This window comes from Salvelinus namaycush, chromosome 3 (genome assembly GCF_016432855.1).
Source record: "Salvelinus namaycush isolate Seneca chromosome 3, SaNama_1.0, whole genome shotgun sequence".
Lineage (NCBI taxonomy): Eukaryota > Metazoa > Chordata > Actinopteri > Salmoniformes > Salmonidae > Salvelinus > Salvelinus namaycush.
In genome coordinates, this window is record NC_052309.1 from 22,605,314 (window position 1) to 22,625,211 (window position 19,898).

The window sequence follows — 19,898 nt, forward strand, 5'->3', positions numbered from 1 at the left end:
GGATGTCCTTGTCCCATTGCGCTCTAGCGACTCCTGGCATCCGGGTTAAGCGAGCAGTGTGTCAAGAAGCAAATCGGCTTGGCGGGGTCGTGTTTCGGAGGACGCACGGCTCTCGACCTTCGACTCTCCTGAGTCCATGCGGGAGTTGCAGCAATGGGACAAGACTGTAACTACCAATTAGGGAGAAAAAAGGGGTAAAAAAAGTACCAACAAAAAAATTACTTTAGCTTCCAATTATGATCAAAATATACTAATTCAAATCAATGTATACATTATTGCAATTGGGACACTAACTATGGTATGTAATACCGTACCTTATAATATGACTGTGATATGACATGTGCATGGACAATGATGGGCCATAGACACTGACGTTCCCACCTTTTCTCCTTTTGTATCAGTCAGATATGGTGGACCAAAATATCTTGAACTTTCTCCCTGAGCGTGAGCATGGGGAGGTCTATAAGCTGCTATCATCCCACATGCTGATGACTGACCCCATCTCTGCTGAGTTCCTAGACAGTGAGTATTTAGTCCTCCTTTTCACTCCCTCAGTACTGAATCCATCTTTCCTCTTTACTCCCTCAGTACTGAACCCATATTTCCTCTTCACTCCCTCAGTACTGAATCCATCTTTCCTCTTTACTCCCTCAGTACTGAACCCATATTTCCTCTTCACTCCCTCAGTACTGAATCCATCTTTCCTTTTCACTCCCTCAGTACTGAACCCATCTTTCCTTTTCACTCCCTCAATACTGAACCCATCTTTCCTTCTTAGTACTGAACCCATCTTTCCTTTTCACTCCCTGAGTACTGAACCCATCTTTCCTCTTCACTCCCTGAGTACTGAACCCATCTTTCCTTATTAGTACTGAACCCATCTTTCCTCTTCACTCCCTGAGTACTGAACCCATCTTTCCTTATTAGTACTGAACACATCTTTCCTCTTCACTCCCTGAGTACTGAACCCATCTTTCCTTATTAGTACTGAACACATCTTTCCTCTTCACTCCCTGAGTACTGAACCCATCTTTCCTTATTAGTACTGAACCCATCTTTCCTCTTTTCTACCTCAGTACTAAACCCATCTTTGTTTCTCAGTACTGAACCCATATTTCCTTTCACTCCCTCCATACTGAACCCATCTTTCCTCTTCACTCCCTCCATACTGAACCCATCTTTTCCTCTTCACTCCCTCCATACTGAACTCATCTTTCCTCTTCACTCCCTCCATACTGAACCCATCTTTCCTCTTCACTCCCTCCATACTGAACCCATCTTTCCTCTTCACTCCCTCCATACTGAACCCATCTTTCCTCTTCACTCCCTCAGTACTGAACCCATTTTTCCTTCTCAGTCAATCAGTACTGGGTCGATCTCCAGCTCTGGCATCACCAGAGATGCTTAGCTTAGGAGATGTCTGGATAGAGATGTCTGTGTATTTCACAATAGTGTTGTTTGATGAGAAGTTTGAAATGTTCTTACCTATCTCCGAGTGATGACACCAAGAGTCCAAGTCATCTGTGCTGTATAATCAGAGAGTCCATCACCATATTAATGAGATTTTACATAAATATTATGGGTGGCATTTAACCAACATTTACACTTTAATTATATTGTTGTTCATCCACAGGTCTAAACTAGGGTCACTGAATGAAAATTAGTAATGCTTTGTTTTTCTTATTGGCATTATGTTGCAGAACAACTATTCATAAGCATTTGTACCAGCCTCCTATTTTGTCCTGTAGCAGCGCTTTGTTTTGCTTATTTTAATGCACTACAGCAATGAACAGGGCTGTGGTGACCTTTTATTTCTTTTGATGTTGGCTATTTCACTTTTATGAGCGATATCCCCATGAATTATACATCAAACCATGCAGTGGCCCAACAGTCACACGCCACAGCCTTCAAAACAAACAGCGATTTTATGCCAGCATTGGGAAAAATTCTGTTTGACAAAGTGTTAAATCTCTCCTGTAGGCATTCATCAATTTCTATTGTATTTACATGACTAATTCCTCTGTGTGTTAGGAATTCACACTCCACTGTACTGAACCTCACACCTCTGCTCTGCAGTCCTGATACTGAACTGACCGTGAATATAGAGCAGGTTGCCATGTTTGGCGCTGCCAGTTTATTGGATTGCTGGACACTGTGGTCCTATGATTAGTCCTTTAGCTAATAATAGTAGTTAGCCTAGCAGTGTGGTTAGGAGTTTTAATCACTGTAGCTTCAGTAATACTGTATCTAGGGCTCGAGACACTGAGCTTAATCCCATGCTACAATTGTTCTCTTCTGAGAAAGAGACTGATGTGGAATCATCTAGGTCTATGTTTAGAACTATAGGAATACAAAGCATAGAAAACTACTGTAGACGCTACTGTGTCTGGAATAATCATAATTTTCTCCTAGCCTCATTAACAGGCAATTCCTGCATTTATCTTTCATCTCCTTTCTTTCGTTAAAAAAAATACTGCTTCTCCTGCCCAACACACAAATTGTTTTAGAAGTCAGCTATCTTCTTGGTTAATGTGCTACTATCATTCTGTTGAAGAATAGCTATGGGAATGTTTGTTGCTCTGAGTTGAGTGTTCATCACTATGTGCACTGCACTCCCACCTGAGGACAAAGGAGCTCTCAGGTACTTATGAACGTCTAGCTACTCTTGGATAAATGAACTCAGATACTTGACTCAGAGCTTATGGTACCACAGAGGAAGCATTTTACTTAATTGAATCCCATTAGATATGTGTAACAATGGAGTGATGATATCATTCTTGGTTTAATAAGGAACTGTTTTTCCTTTGCACTTTAAATCCCAAATGTGCGTGTCATTCTATACAGATGTTTGCAAATGTATTAAAAATACAAATCTGAATTATAACATTTACATAAGTATTCAGACCCTTAACTCAGTACTTTGTTGAACCACCTTTTGCAGCAATTACAGCCTCAAGTCTTCTTGGCTATGACTCTCCAAGCTTGGCACACCTGTATTTGGGGTGTTTGTCCCATTCTTCTCTGCAGATCCTCTCAAGTTATGTCAGGTTGGATGGGGAGCGTCGCTGCACAGCTATATTCAGGTCTCTCCAGAGATGTTAGATCGGGTTTAAGTCCGGGCTCTGGCTGGACCACTCAAGGACATTCAGAGAATTGTCCCAAAGCCACTCCTTCGTTGTCTTGGCTGTGTGCTTAGGGTTGTTGTCCTGTTGGAAGGTGAACCTTTGCCCCAGTGTGAGGTCCTGAGCACTCTGGAGCAGGTTTTCATCAAGGATCTCTCTATACTTCGCTCCGTTCAACTTTCCCTTGATCCTGACTAGTCTCTCAGTCCATGCCTCTGAAAAACCTCCCCACAGCATGATGCTGCCAAAACCATGCTTCACCGTAGGGATGGTACCAGGTTTACGCCAGACGTGACGCTTGGCATTCAGGCCAAAGAGTTCAATCTTGGCACCATCCCTACAGTGAAGCATGGTGGTGGCAGCGTCATGCTGTGGGGATGTTTTTCAGCGCCTTTTTCAGTGCCTTTTGGCAAACTCCAAGCAGGCTGTCATGTGCCTTTTACTGAGGACTGGCTCCCGTCTGGACACACTACCATAAAGGCCTGATTGGTGAAGTGCTGCAGAGATGGTTGTCCTTCTGGAAAGTTCTCCCATCTCCACAGAGTAACTCTGGAGCTCTGTCAGGGTAACCATCCGGTTCTTGGTCACCTCCCTGACCAAGGCCCTTCTCCCCTGATTGCTTAGTTTTCCCGGGCGACCAGCTCTAGGATTAGTCTTGGTGGTTCCAAACTTCTTCCATTTAAGAATGGTGGAGGCCACCGTGTTCTCGGGGACCTTCAATGCTGCAGAAATTTGTTGGTACCCTTCCCCAGATCTGTGCCTCGACACAATCCTGTCTCGGAGCTCTATGGACAATTCCTTCAAAAACCATGCCTTGGTTTTTGCTCTGACGAGCACTGTCAACTGTGGGACCTTATATAGACAGGTGTATGCCTTTCCAAATCATGTCCAGTCAATTGAATTTACCACAGGTGGACTCCAGTCAAGTTGTAGAAACATCTCAAGGATGATCAATGGAAACAGGATGCACCAGAGCTCAAGTTCGAGTCATATAGCAAAGGGTCTGAATACTTACAGTACCAGTCAAAAGTTTGGACACACCTAGTCATTCAAGGGTTTTTCTTTATTTTGAGTGTTTTCTAAATTGTAGAATAATAGTGAAGACATCAAAACTATTAATTAGCACATATGGAATCATGTAGTAACCAAAAAGTGTTAATAATATATTTTATATTCTATATTCTTTTTATATTCTTCAAAGTAGCCACCCTTTGCCTTGATGACAGCTTTGCACACTCTTGGCATTCTCTCAACCAGGTTCATGAGGAATTCTTTTCCAACAGTCTTGAAGGAGTTCCCACATATGCTGAGCACTTGTTGGCTGCTTTTCCTTCACTCTGCAGTCCAACACATCCCAAACTATCTCAATTGGGTTGAGGTCGGGTGATTTTGGAGGCCAGGTCATCTGATGCAGACCTCCATCACTCTCCTTCTTGGTCAAATAGCACTTACACAGGCTGGAGGTGTGTTTTGGTTCATTGTCCTGTTGAGAAACACGTGAAAGTCCCATTAAGTGCAAACCAGATGGGATGGTGTATCGCTACAGAATGCTGTGGTAGCCATGCTGGTTAAGTGTGACTTGAATTGTAAATAAATCACTAACAGTGTTACCAGCAAAGCACCCCAAACTATCACACCTTCTCCTCCATGCTTCACAGTGGGAACCACACATGCGGAGATCATCCGTTCATCTACTCTGCGTCTCACAAAGACACAGCGTTTGGAATCTAAAATCTCAAATTTGGACTCATCAGAGGACAGATTTACATCAGTCTAATGTCCATTGCTCGTGTTTCTTGGCCCGAGCAAGTCTCTTCTTATTATTGGTGTCCTTTAGTAGTGGTTTCTCTGCAGCAATTCGACCATGAAGGCCTGACAGTCTCCTCTGAACAGTTGATGTTGAGATGTGTCTGTTACTTAAACTCTATGAAGCATTTATTTGGGCTGCAATCTAAGGCCGGTAACTCTAATGAACTTATCCTCTGCAGCAGAGGTAACTCTGCGTCTTCCTTTCCTGTGGCGGTCCTCATGAGAGCCAGTTTCATCATAGCACTTGATGGTTTTTGCGACTGCACTTGAAGAAACTTTCAAAGTTCTTGAAATGTTCCGTATTGACTGACCTTCATGTCTTAAAGTAATGATGGACTGTCGTTTTTCTTTGCTTATTTGAGCTGTTCTTGCCATAATATGGACTTAGCCCTATTTGGTGAAGTACCATCTCTGTATACCACCCCTACCTTGTCTCAACACAACTATTTGGCTCAAACGCATTAAGAAGGAAAGAAATTCCACAAATTAACTTTTAACAAGGCACACCTTTTAATTGAAATCTATTCCAGGTGACTACCTCATGAAGCTGGTTGAGAGAATGCCAAGTGTGTGCAAAGCTGTCATCAAGGCAAAGGGTGGCTACTTTGAAGAATCTCAAATATAAAATATGTTTTGATTTGTTTAACACTTTTTTGGTTACTACATGATTCCATACATGTTATTTCATAGTTTTGATGTCTTCACTATTATTCTACAATGTAGAAAATAGTAAAAATTAAGAAAAACCCTGGAATGAGTAGGTGTGTCCAAACTTTTGACTGGTACTGTATGTAAATTATGTTATTTGCAATACATTTGCTAAAATTTCTAAAAAACTGTTTTCACTTTGATATTATGGGTTATTGTGGGTAAATTGATGATGTCAATTTCTTAATAAATCCATTTTAGAATAAGGCTGTAACGTAACAAAATGTGTAAAAAGGGAAGGGGTCTGAATACTTTCCGAATGCACTGTATATCTCGGTTTGAATGGCACAGGGCCACTGGTATTCCCAGCCTCCTGACAATGCCACAATGCTCTATTTTTAGTGTAATGAAGAGCAACACATTGGCTTTGGAGGATTAGTAGAACATTAACGCAGTGAGTCCCCTCAGTGTGTACAGTATGTCTGAGCTAGTGCTCTGACATAAGTCAGCGGAGGCATTCTCTTCCGCAAAGGTAACCCGTTTAAACGGAGCCATGGATTCTGTAGAAAATGGGATGACTCTATTCAGACATTCTGTGTGACTGTGACATTGTGTCTGATTGAGGAGTATTTAGAACATCATCAGTGCACAGTTTTAGTGTGTCGATGGCTCAGTGACATACTCCCCCTCTTCCTCTCCCACCACTGGTCTCATTCCCCTGCCAAGTGAAGCCTTGTCTGTAGGAACAACACTGCTGAGCCATCCCATGACAACTGAGACAAACTATGCTGGGGTCAATGCCATTTACTGGGAGCTGTGCGCTGATTTCCAGCCATGAGAGAAAAGCCAAAATGTCTGAGCTGTCAGTGGTTGTTAGGAGCAGAAGTTGTAATAGCAAAATAATTGTCATCATTCTTTTCTCTGAGATTTACTCTGTCAGAGTTTCATCCAAGGCTCTTACATAAAATATCAACCTATTTGAAAAGAGTTTATCATGTTGCACCATGAAGACTTCAAGATTATTTATATTAGAAAGAAGTGCCAATAGAGTATGTGTAAATACACACTGAAAATGGTTTATTCGCTTTGTCAGTAAATATTTTTCTTACTTTATTTTTCTTCATGATGATGGAAAAAGCATTGTGTTTTGTTGAAGACACTCCAGCTAACTTCCATTTGGTATTTTTTCCAGGTAAGACACACATTGAGTTCTGCTGTCATTTAGCCAGAGGAAACATCGACCCAAAGGAACCCCCTACATATGAGTACGTGAAATTTGTAGGAGATTTCAAGTTTCATAACAATGGTGAGTGTTCTGTTATTCTACCCCGAGCTCACTTGACATTTTAAAGTTGTGCAATACTTTGCAATGTTTTAGTTCCCAAATCTTTGTTTCCTTGACATACTCGCATAACAACAGAAATGACTTTCCCTTTCAACTGCCAGAACTATTGTTTTATTATCATGTGTATTTTATGTGCCATTACATCTACAACTACTGACCGAGCTACAACCTGATGAATGGACAGTAAACCATCTAGTTATATTAATAAGGCCAAACTCTGCATTCTATTGAATATTAGAATGGAGATGTTATGTCATAAAAACTTACTTGAAACATAAAACAGACAGAAAATCAAACCGGTTATAAAACCGTTTCAGAACTGCATATCTCATTGTTGATCACTATTCAAATACCTGGCTAATTGACTGGAAAATTAGACGTATGAGGAAATGTTTCCCTCTCGTCTGAAATTACACTTCGGACTTTTGGATATTTCCATACTTTTTAAAGTTTTGGACTTCCAGTCGTTTGAATAGCATAATGAGTAAGGTCACCAGAGTGTGGTGAGATGGAAAGGCAGAGTGTGGTGAGATGGAAAGGCAGAGTGTGGTGAGATGGAAAGGCAGAGTGTGGTGAGATGGAAAGGCAGAGTGTGGTGAGATGGAAAGGCAGAGTGTGGTGAGATGGAAAGGCAGAGTGTGGTGAGATGGAACGGTTATGTAAAGTTATCTGGCACTCGTAGAATAACTCCAGTCACTGCTAATCAAAGATTTATTGCCTGATTTGCCATTACCCCCGACCCTCAGCTGGGGATCACTACCACAGTCTTCAGGGGCCACAGTCCTGCTGATTTTCCTTTCTCAAATGAGTGTGTGATTAAAGGGCAAAATCCCCAGCACACACTGCTGTGGCCGGGAAACACAGTTGGACTTTGATTCACAGCTCCTACGTCCTCTTGTAACAGATATACCTGTTTGGGGTTGATGATAATCACTGCTAGTGTCTATACTATACTGTTGTAATGCACCAAATGGATTGTTGCTGTTTTATATTTGCTATGCCTACATTCATCCTCTGGGGAGGTATTGAGTGACTGTTTCTGTTGTTTGACTCACAGTGCCTACTTCCTCTTGTAACGGGTTTGAGTTGACATTACCAAGAACCCTGCAGTCATCACTGGAAGAGCAGGTCTGCCTTGTTGCCACTGTACGATTAGTCACTCCGCAGTTTTTAAAGGTAAGATCGTGTTTCTTTTGCTCAATCTTTGCCGATTCCATTTGAGAACATACAGATGTTTTATATTATCTTCTAAAGCAGAAGAAGAAAATAATACATTTTGAAAAGCCATGTATTTATTTATTTTCGCCTTTATTTAACCAGGTAAGCTAGTTGAGAACAAGTTCTCATTTACAACTGCGACCTGGCCAAGATAAAGCAAAGCAGTGCGACACAAACAACAACACAGAGTTACACATGGAATAAACAAGCGTACAGTCAATAACACAATAGAGAAAAAAAGAAAGTCTATATACAGTGTGTGCAAATGGCGTGAGGAGGTAAGGCAATAAATAGGCCATAGTAGCGAAGTAATTACAATTTAGAAAATTAACACTGGAGTGATAGATGAGCAGATGGTGATGTGCAAGTAGAAATACTGGTGTGCAAAAGAGCAGAAATGTAAATAAAAACAATATGGGGATGAGGTAGGTAGATTGGGTGGGCTATTTACAGATGGGCTATGTACAGCTGCAGCGATCGGTTAGCTGCTCAGATAGCTGATGTTTAAAGTTAGTGAGGGAAATTTGCAATTCGTTCCAGTCATTAGCAGCAGAGAACTGGAAGGAAAGGCGGCCAAAGGAGGTGTTGGCTTTGGGGATGACCAGTGAGATATACCTGCTGGAGCGCGTGGTCCGGGTGGGTGTTGTTATCGTGAGCTGTTACCAGTGAGCTGAGATAAGACAGAGCTTTACCTAGCATAGACTTATAGATGACCTGGAGCCAGTGGGTCTGGCGACGAATATGTAGCGAGGGCCAGCCGACTAGATAATACAGGTCGCAGTGGTGGGTGGTATAAGGGGCTTTGGTGACAAAACGGATGGCACTGTGATAGACTGCATCCAGTTTGCTGAGTAGAGTATTGGAAGCTATTTTGTAAATGACATCGCCGAAGTCGAGGATCGGTAGGATAGTCAGTTTTACAAGGGTATGTTTGGCGGCGTGAGTGAAGGAGGCTTTGTTGCGAAATAGGAAGCCGATTCTAGATTTAATTTTGGATTGGAGATGTTTAATATGAGTCTGGAAGGAGAGTTTACAGTCTAGCCAGACACCTAGGTATTTGTAGTTGTCCACATATTCTAAGTCAGAACCGTCCAGGGTAGTGATGCTAGTTGGGCGGGCGGGTGCGGGCAGCGAACGGTTGAAAAGCATGCATTTGGTTTTACTAGCGTTTAAGAGCAGTTGGAGGCCACGGAAGGAGTGTTGTATGGCATTGAAGCTCGTTTGGAGGTTAGTTAACACAGTGTCCAAAGAATGGCCAGATGTATACAGAATGGTGTCATCTGCGTAGAGGTTGATCAGGGAATCACCCGCAGCAAGAGCGACATCATTGATATATACAGAGAAAAGAGTCGGCCAGAGAATTGAACCCTGTGGTACCCCCATAGAGACTGCCAGAGGTCCGGACAACAGGCCCTCTGATTTGACACACTGAACTCTGTCTGAGAAGTAGTTGGTGAACCAGGCGAGGCAGTCATTTGAGAAACCAAGGCTGAGTCTGCCGATAAGAATGAGGTGATTGACAGAGTCGAAAGCCTTGGCCAGGTCGATGTAGATGGCTGCACAGTACTGTATTTTATCGATTGCGGTTATGATAACGTTTAGGACCTTGAGCGTGGCTGAGGTGCACCCATGACCAGCTCGAAAACCGGATTGCACAGCGGAGAAGGTACGGTGGGATTTGAAATGAATCCGGCGTTGTAGTGGAGAAAACAGTCCAATACTGGCAGGCTGGCAAGTATTATCCAAGCTTAAAAAAAAACAGCTGGTGTCTGTGCAGAAGGTGAAGGCAACTAGCAGTGGCTAACAATGACTAAATAGCTAGTAGCTAATTAGCTGGTTAGCTTCTGATGGCTAGCTTCTGATGGAGGTTCTGGCTATAAGGTCTGAAAAATAGCGGATCCGTGTCACATTGGGTGAGGTGGGTTACCGGAAGGTATATTTAATTTAAAAATCGAAAAGAGATTTAAAATATTTTGAAATATATACAAAAAAGACGAAAAATACAAAAAGTTAACGAGAGGATGACTAACCAAGTCGGCACTGCTACGCCATCTTGGAATGACAAGATGTAAGGCCTGTCTTAGAGTTTTTTGCATTGTGAATCCTCATATTATTCTTTTGTCACTTCTGGTTGGGTTGGATGTTTCACTTGCAATCGGAAAATAATCTCTCTTTTTTTTACCAGACCTTGGAATAATTATAAATGACATTTTGGTAAAAAATTGTTATTCACATAGTTGCCCTTTTGATGATCCATCACATGTGACATACATTGCACCCCTCCTCCTTTTTGTCCTCAGAACAGCCTCAATTCGTTGGGGCATGTACTCTACAAGGTGTCGAAAGGATTCCACAGGGATGCTGGCCCATGTTGACTCCAATGCTTCCCATAGTTGTCCTTTGGGTGGTAGACTAGTCTTGATAGACACGGGAAACTGTTAAGCGTGAAAAACCCAGCAGCATTGCACTTCTTGACACAAACCGGTGTGCCTGGCACCTACTACCATTCAAAGGCACTTAATTATTTTGTCTTGCCTACTCACCTTCTGAAAGGCACACATACACAATCCATGTCTCAATTGTCTCAATGCTTAAAAATATTATTTAACCTGTCTCCTTCCCTTCATCTACACTGATTCAAGTGGATTTAACAAGTGAAATCATTAAGGGATCATAGCTTTCACCTCAATTTACCTGGTCAGTCTATGTCATGAAAAGAGAAGGTGTTCTTAATAAAATAAAATACATCTATTTACGATGACATTTTTATTTATTTTTTTATGTAAAAGTTCTATCTGCGCAGCAACTTTGAACTTGGTTTTATAAGGTTCTATCTCAATCCAATCACACATTACTGAGTTTCCAATCAAACATATTTGCGTGTAAGGGGATGCATTGAGTCATGAAAAAGGAAGACATCACAAAAGAGTTCTGAGATCTGGGACATGAATAATACTCCATATCTCAGAACTATACATTTAGTAGATTAGTGCTGAGCGATAAATGTTTTTTGAGGTCGGTTCGATTATTAAAAAAGGTTTTCGATTTCGGTTTCGATAATTGTTTTAGACATTAAATGCACTATGCGTTACGTGGCTTGAATGCTGTAACAACACTGAGTAAAACAATTCATAAAAGTCCCATGATTGTAGTGACTGCCATTTACGGGTTATCAGAGGTGTGACCAAGTCACTATTATTCGAGTCACGAGCAAGTCTCAAGTCACAAGGTCTGAGTCTCAAGTCGAGTCCCAGGTAGAATAGGTCAAGACTCGAGTCAAGTCCAAGTCGTGCATTCTAAGAGCAAGTCAAGTCGAGTCACAAGTTTAAGTAAAGTCTCAAGTCAAGTAACAAAAAAAATATAAATATAAAATATCTATACATGCAGCGACTTGTTCAACTACAAATCTCTGTCTATTTATTGAGGCCACCAGACAGCACTTTTCATTATTTTGTCTACAACACATTTTGATTAGCATTTGTAATTGTAAAATAGGGACATGTAGCAGTCGTAAGGGCTTGACATCAGCAGAAAACAAGGCAGGTTGACGTGCTCAGAGTGTAGATTTATTTACAGGTCTTGGTAATCCAATGGTGAAAGCGCCAGATCATACAAAATATACATGTAGATTTACGAAATATACACAGGCATTAGCCCAAAAGAAATAGCCTCTGTATCAGGCTTAACCTGTCCTATCTGAACTGACACAGGTAGAGGGCAAGACTGTCCCCTTGAGAAACTAAATCGTCTAACAGGAGCTCAAACAGGTAGGCCTACATAATATAAGCACTTGGTCCCCAGGACCATACAATTACCCAATTGGCAATTACAACCAATAAAACTGGTTCTACAATTTAAAAGGCAATTTCCACCTTCCATCTTTGGGGCAAATCCACTGAAGTTGCTTACTAAGACAACATTAAATGTTCCTGAGTGGTCTAGTTACAGTTTTGACTTAAATCTGCTTGAAAATCTATGGCAAGACTTGAAAATGGCTGTCTAGCAATGATCAACATAACTTGACAGAGCAAATATTGTGCAATCCAGGTGTGCAAAGCTCATAGAGACTCACTCAGAAAGACTCACAGCAGTAATCACTGCCTAAGGTGTTAACATGTATAGACTCAGGGGGTTGAATACTTATCTAATCAAGATATATTAGTGTTTTTCTTTATTATTATTCTTCTTTTTTACTTTGACACTACAGAGTATTTTGTGTAAACGGTTGACAGAAAATGTCAATTAAATCAATTTTAATCCAACTTTGTAACAAAATAAAATGTGGAAAAAGTCAAGGGGTGTGAATACTTTCTGAAATCACTGTAGGGTAGTTGTCATTTCATTGAACTATTGTTTTAAAATCAAAATCAAATCACATTTTATTGGTCACATACACATACTTAGCAGATGTTATTGGTCACATACACATATTTAGAAGATGTTATTGGTCACATACACATACTTAGCAGATGTTATTGGTCACATACACATATTTAGCAGATTTTATTGCGGGTGTAGCGAAATGCTTGTGTTCCTAGCTCCAACAGTGCAGTAGTATCAAACAATTCACACAATACACACATCTAAAAGTAAAATAGAAAGAATGGAATTAAGAAATATATTCATATTAGGATCAGCAATGTCGGAGTGGCATTACAGTATATACATATGAAATGAGTAAAGCAGTATGTAGTGTTCCATTATTAAATTGACCAGTGATTCCATGTCTATGTACATAGGGCAGCAGCCTCTAAGGTGCAGGGTTGAGTAACCGGGTGGTAGCCGGCCAGTGATGGCTATTTAACAGTCTGATGGCCTTGAGATAGAAGCTGTTCTTAGCTTTGATGCAAGGACAAGTGATTGGTGATTATGAATGAATGTTGAATTGATGTTGAATATGAAATTATGTATTACATCATGTGGTTTGAAGGAAGGAAGGTTATTCTCTTCATTTAATCATTAAATGGCTTTACTTTTCTATTAACGTTGAAATAATCGTATCATTAAGTGCCAGAAAGAACCTTTTTACACAACACAGATCCACTTTTGAGACTTACAAGGTTACAATTACAACACCTCCCTAAAAAAACAAATTTACAAAAGTCTCAGGATTTTGATACTCTGCACTTTAAGTACCTTTATGGTGAGGGACTTGATTAGTTATGAACAAGGAATTCACTACAAAACAGTTCTGAGATATGACGTGAAAACTTATAACTCAGATCTAGACTTTTCGTAGATAGAAGTGTCACGTTCCTGACCTGTTTTCTGTTGTTTGGTATGTGTTTATTGGTCAGGGCGTGAGTTTTGGGTGGGCAGTCTATGTTTTCTGTTTCTATGTTGGTTTTGGGTTGCCTGGTATGGCTCTCAATTAGAGGCAGGTGTTTGACGTTTCCTCTGATTGAGAGTCATATTAAGGTAGGTTGTTCTCACTGTTTGTTTGTGGGTGATTGTCGTCCGTGTCTGTGTCTGCGTCTGCGCACCACACGGGACTGTAGCGTTTGTTCGTTCGTTTGTTATAGTCTGTACCTGTTCCTACGTGCTTCGTGTTATATGTAAGTTCTCATGGTTTAGGTCAGTCTACATTCGTTTTTGTTATTTTGTAATCCTTCCAAGTGTTTGTTTTTCGTGTTTCGTCGTTTGCTTTAATAAATCATTATGTATTCACAACCCGCTGCATTTTGGTCGTATCACTACTCCTCCTTTTCGGATGAAGAGGAGGAGGAATTCCGTTACAGAATCACCCACCAAACCCAGATCAAGCAGCGGGTTAACGGACAGCAACGACAGCAGCAGTGGGTCAAGGAGGATTGGACATGGGAAGAGATTCTGGACGGAGAAGGACCCTGGGCAGAGCCAGAGGAGTGTCGCCGTCCCAAGGCGGAGCTGGAGGCATCTAAAGCGGAGAGGCGACGATATGAGGAGGCAGCACGGAAGCAAGGCTGGAAGCCCGCAAGTACAACCCAAAAATTTATTGGGGGGGGGCTAAAGGGTAGTGTGGCGAAGTCAGGTAGGAGACCTGCGCCAACTTCCCGGGCTTACCGTGGAGAGCGAGAGTACGGGCAGACACCGTGTTACGCAGTAGAGCGCATGGTGTCTCCTGTACGTGTTCATAGCCCGGTGCGGGTTATTCCACCTCCCCGCACTAGCCGGGCTAGAGTGAGCATTGAGCCAAGTGCCATGAAGCCGGCTCAACATATCTGGCCTCCAGTACGTCTCCTCGGGCCGGTGTACATGGCACCAGCCTTACGCATGGTGTCCCCGGTTCGCCAACACAGCCCAGTGCGGGTTATTCCACCTCCCCGCACTGGACGGGCTACGGGGAGCATGCAACCAGGTAAGGTTGGGCAGGCTCAGTGCTCAAGGGAGCCAGTACGCCTGCACGGTCCGGTATATCCGGCGCCACCTTCCCGCCCCAGCTCAGTACCACCAGTGCCTACACCACGCACCAGGCTTCCAGTGCGTCTCCAGAGCCCTGGTCCTCCTCCACGCACTCTCCCTGTGGTGCGTGTCTCAAGCTCAGTGCCTCCAGTTTCGGCACCACGCACCAGGCCTACTGTGCGCCTCAGCAGGTCAGAGTCGGCTGTCTGCCCAGCGCCGGCTGAGCCATCTGTCTGCCCAGCGCCGGCTGAGCCATCTGTCTGCCCAGCGCCGGCTGAGCCATCTGTCTGCCCAGCGCCGGCTGAGCCATCCGTCTGCCCAGCGCCGGCTGAGCCATCCGTCTGCCCAGCGCCGTCTGAGCCATCCGTCTGCCCAGCGCCGTCTGAGCCATCCGTCTGCCCAGCGCCGTCTGAGCCATCCGTCTGCCCAACGCCGTCTGAGCCGTCCGTCTGCCCAGCGCCTTCTGAGCCGTCCGTCTGCCCCGAGCCATTAGAGCCGTCCGTCAGTCAGGAGCCGCTAGAGCCGTCCGTCAGTCAGGAGCCGCCAGAGCCGCCAGCCAGTCAGGAGCCGCCAGAGCCGCCAGCCAGTCAGGAGCCGCCAGAGCCGCCAGCCAGTCAGGAGCCGCCAGAGCCGCCAGCCAGTCAGGAGCCGCCAGAGCCGCCAGCCAGTCAGGAGCCGCCAGAGCCGCCAGCCAGTCAGGAGCCGCCAGAGCCGCCAGCCAGTCAGGAGCCGCCAGAGCCGCCAGCCAGTCAGGAGCCGCCAGAGCCGCCAGCCAGTCAGGAGCCGCCAGAGCCGCCAGCCAGTCAGGAGCTGCCAGAGCCGCCAGCCAGTCAGGAGCTGCCAGAACCGCCAGCCAGTCATGAGCTGCCCTCCAGTCATGAGCTGCCCTCCAGTCATGAGCTGCCCTCCAGTCATGAGCTGCCCTCCAGTCATGAGCTGCCACTCAGTCCGGAGCTGCCATTAGTACAGAGTTGTCCCTCTGTCCTAAGCTACCTCTCTGTCCGGAGCTACCTCTCTGTCCGGAGCTACCTCTCTGTCCGGAGCTACCTCTCTGTCCTGAGCTACCTCTCTGTCCTGAGCTGTCTCCTCTATGTAGGAGGGGCCTTAGTGAAGGTTCCTGGACCATGGTCGGGGGCGAGGGTCGCCACTCAAAGGACGCTAAGGAGGGGGACAAAGACAGTGGTGGAGTGGTGTCCTCGTCCACCGCCGGAGCCGCCACCGCGGACAGATGCCCACCCAGACCCTCCCCTTGAGTTGTAGGGGTGCGCCTGGAGTTCGCACCTTGAGGGGGGGGTTCTGTCACGTTCCTGACCTGTTTTCTGTTGTTTGGTATGTGTTTATTGGTCAGGGCGTGAGTTTTGGGTGGGCAGTCTATGTTTTCTGTTTCTATGTTGGTTTTGGGTTGCCTGGTATGGCTCTCAATTAGAGGCAGGTGTTTGACGTTTCCTCTGATTGAGAGTCATATTAAGGTAGGTTGTTCTCACTGTTTGTTTGTGGGTGATTGTCGTCCGTGTCTGTGTCTGCGCACCACACGGGACTGTAGCGTTTGTTCGTTCGTTTGTTATAGTCTGTACCTGTTCCTACGTGCTTCGTGTTATATGTAAGTTCTCATGGTTTAGGTCAGTCTACATTCGTTTTTGTTATTTTGTAATCCTTCCAAGTGTTTGTTTTTCGTGTTTCGTCGTTTGCTTTAATAAATCATTATGTATTCACAACCCGCTGCATTTTGGTCGAATCACTACTCCTCCTTTTCGGATGAAGAGGAGGAGGAATTCCGTTACAAGAAGCTTATAATTCCATGGTCACAATAGTTTTTTTTAGGATTTAAGGATTGGTTCTCTAGTGCCTTAAATTGTATTTTTGTTACTTTTACCAGGATTTGTGTAATGTGGAAGATCCCTCTGATGAATTCACATCTAGACACAGCCTTGAATGGAAGTTCCTGTTCTTAGATCACAGGTAAGAGGAGCAAAGAAACATGTACATTTTGTCCTCCATCTGTTATCAGTCTTTAATTGAGTAGTTTCATAGCCTGATGGAAAGCTACACTATCATCGGTGCCCATCAACTGACATCCTCTGGGCTGCACATCTTTAGCGCTACAGTAACATATAGATTTAAGAGGACAACTGCTGTTCTCTCCTGTCCCTATCTTGGCATTAACATGATATTGTTGTTTGTAAACTCTGTCTACTGGCGTGTCATACTGCCCCGCTGTGTCCCTTGGTTATGTTCCATCTGATTGGCTTTGGGTGATCAGGCTCAGTGTTCAGCAGACTGCTGGTGCTAGTGGCGTGACTGACTGATTGTGCTAGTTTCCACTGTGTGGCCTGGCGTCCTCACTAAGTAAGGCATTTAAACCTGCTGCCCTGCCCTGGATAGTGAGAGTGAGACACAAGATTAGTCTGCAATGTCACAGGTGATAAAGGACCAGTGAGAAACAGCCCAGACTGCAACATTCTATCATTCATGACACCACCAGTGCAGTATCAAATCCCTTAGTACCTGCTAATCAAAGACCCTTGTGAATTCAGAGCAGGGAGGATGGCAACCTCCCCAAGATTATTAGATAACTGTAAAGAAGGTAAAACCAAGGGAAGAAATTGTACGTCCTGTGCTCTGCTGAGCTAAAATTGGACATTCACAGCTCCTTGCCAAACTGCTGTGCTCTGCGCTGGGTCTCAAGAATGGCTCCCTCTATAATGTGACCTGCATGCCATTCTGAATTTGGCTTATGGGGGCCTAGGCTAAGTGGATTTAACTGAGCATTGATGAATGAAATGCACCAAGTGAGCCAAAATCACGTCATAATCATAGCTGTGATTATACAACATTGCCATGTTTACGCATTTTTTAGGCATTCGCAACATCGCACTCGCTCAGCCCTAGCCTATTTAGAGTGGTGATATTCTGTCAATGTGTCATAACTGTATGGATCATATGAAGTTATATTGCTCTGTGTGCTTGAGGCAGTACAAACTTAGGTTTATTAATCATAATGTTTATGCATTTTTCAATTTCTTTGTCAAGGTAATTATGGCATTATCAATCAAGTTATTCTCTCAAGGCTGCAAAATAATACATTCCGACAAAATAAATACGAAATGTCGCAGTTTAACCAGTCTGTTGTTATAAAACATAGCTGCCTAATATCTTGGTTATTCTCTTTTTCCAGAGCTTCACCAATCATCGGCTACTTGCCCTTTGAGGTTCTTGGGACTTCTGGCTATGATTACTATCATGTGGATGACTTGGAGCTTATAGCGCGGTGTCATAAGCAATGTAAGCAACTCTCTCCACTACCTCTTTCATCCCTCTCTCCCGCTCTCCCTCACTACCACAGGATCCAGGCAGCCATTTCACAGAAATAGGTCATCCCACTGTAGTTACATTTCTATTTCCACTTCACCAATGTGCATAAAAAGCCCAGACTTCTGAGACTGCTTAGAGCTTGCTACTCCTACCCTGATGTTTTAGGATTTCGGGAACAAGGGCAGTGTAGTGATTTGTGTATGCCTGACTGCTCTGTTGAAAATGTCCCTGTGTTGTGTTGTCTTCACAGTAATGCAGTTTGGGAAGGGTAAATCCTGCTACTATCGGTTTCTGACCAAGGGTCAGCAGTGGATCTGGTTGCAGACACACTACTACATTACATACCATCAGTGGAACTCCAAGCCAGAGTTCATAGTGTGCACTCACACAGTCGTCAGGTAAACCTAATTCCTCTGTCTCTCTCTGTCATGTTTGGTAAAATATACTATGATGCTGCCTGAGGGTGAGAACCCCCCCCCCGTATAGTTCAACAGGATCAGTCTAGTATAGACCTATTGAACCTGATCTCCACTGCATTAGTAGTATTAGCTGTCTGTCATTAGATATTGTAAATTGAGGATGAATATCTGAACGTTTTGAAGAAAGATCTGGCCTTAATGGCCATGTACTCTTATAAACTCCACCCAGCACAGCCAGAAGAGGACTGGCCACCCCTCAGAGCCTGGTTCCTCTCTAGGTTTCTTCCTAGGTTCCAACCTTTCTAGAGTTTTTCCTAGTCACTGTGCATCTGCATTGCTTGCTCTTTGGGGCTTTAGGCGGGGTAGATGTAAAAAGCGCTTTATAAAACAAATTTGATTGATTGTTGATGGAAAAGCTAGGCTTATGTGCAAATCATTTGACATTTGATCTTTCTTTCTATTGCACTCTGTCACGGACTTGTAGTTACGCGGAGGTGAGAGCAGAGAGGAGGAGAGAGTTTGGCTTGGAGGAGACGTCACCTGAGATGGCCACTTCGTCCTCCATAAAGGTATGAAGAAGAGACACTAAGATCAAATATAAATAATGAATCATAAAGAATGTTACAATAACATCCAGTATTCAAGTTTCCCAATAAACAGCCATTTTACCAGGTTCAATTGTTACCATCATGTACAGTAGTGCTCTACTTCCCAATCCTGTGTTAGTGTTCAGAGCTAAGTGGGATGGTGAAATGCCATGCAAATACGGAGCTTTCCAGTGTCAGGCATTGTTGTGTGTATTCTGAGTGGGTAAAAGCAAATATGTCCCAGATCTTATTGGCGCTGTCAGTACTTGATACTCCTCTGTCTATCCTGTGTGTTCCAGGCTCAGGAGGTGTACCTGGACATCTGTCCCAATCTGGACCCTCCCGGACAGGACAGGATGAGCGGGGCATGCTCAGTGTCCTCCCACAGCTCCCGGAAATCCTCCCACACGGCCCTGTCCGATTCGGCATGTGAGTCCCCCTGTTGCTCTATTTGTCCAGCTAACCCAAATACCCCCATACTGAATTAGTCCATTTAGATTTAAACCCTGTACCATACAACACCACTTTCACCCTAATCCAAACTGCACCACCATACACTCACTTACTGTATACAATTTTAGATTTAAATGGTTAATTATGAAGTATGCGTGACCTTCTACATATTTAATAATTTTCCCCACCAGCCAACACGTCTTTGCGGTTCACAGACGCTTGCACACCATCACGACAGTCTGCATCAGTCGCGGGGACAGAGAAGAATTTGGCCATACTCGTACCCAGTAGTGCAAAGGTCAGTTCACCTCATTAAGAACTAGCCAGTGGAAAAACCAATACCTGTAGAAAAACATCAGCCTGGAATCCTGCTCAACTCCCTGTCTGTTTTTGTTGTCCTTCACCTTATAGACTTTGGTACAGAGGCAAAACTATTTTGACCTCCTTCCCCAACTGAGCCTCCCCCTTTCTCCTACCTGCAGCCAGCACTCCGTAATGGTTGATGTTTAGTCTAATCTCTCCTGTCTGTCTCCTGCCTGCTTACTGTTTGTCTAGTAGTCTCCCAGTATTATGACAGCATGCTCTTGTCTGTTGGTTGACATCC

General features: G+C 43.8%; 1 protein-coding gene across 1 annotated transcript in view; it reads left to right on the plus strand.

The window, feature by feature from the left end:
- Nucleotides 1–19,898, plus strand: part of npas2 (neuronal PAS domain protein 2) — a 38,363-nt gene that overhangs the window by 9,934 nt on the left and 8,531 nt on the right. The window contains exons 6-14 of the mRNA XM_038989949.1: nt 402–522; nt 6,772–6,885; nt 7,982–8,100; nt 16,400–16,482; nt 17,699–17,805; nt 18,086–18,233; nt 18,739–18,823; nt 19,141–19,270; nt 19,486–19,592. Of these exons, the coding sequence (XP_038845877.1) occupies nt 402–522; nt 6,772–6,885; nt 7,982–8,100; nt 16,400–16,482; nt 17,699–17,805; nt 18,086–18,233; nt 18,739–18,823; nt 19,141–19,270; nt 19,486–19,592 (1,014 nt within the window). The remainder of the gene's footprint in view (nt 1–401; nt 523–6,771; nt 6,886–7,981; nt 8,101–16,399; nt 16,483–17,698; nt 17,806–18,085; nt 18,234–18,738; nt 18,824–19,140; nt 19,271–19,485; nt 19,593–19,898) is intronic.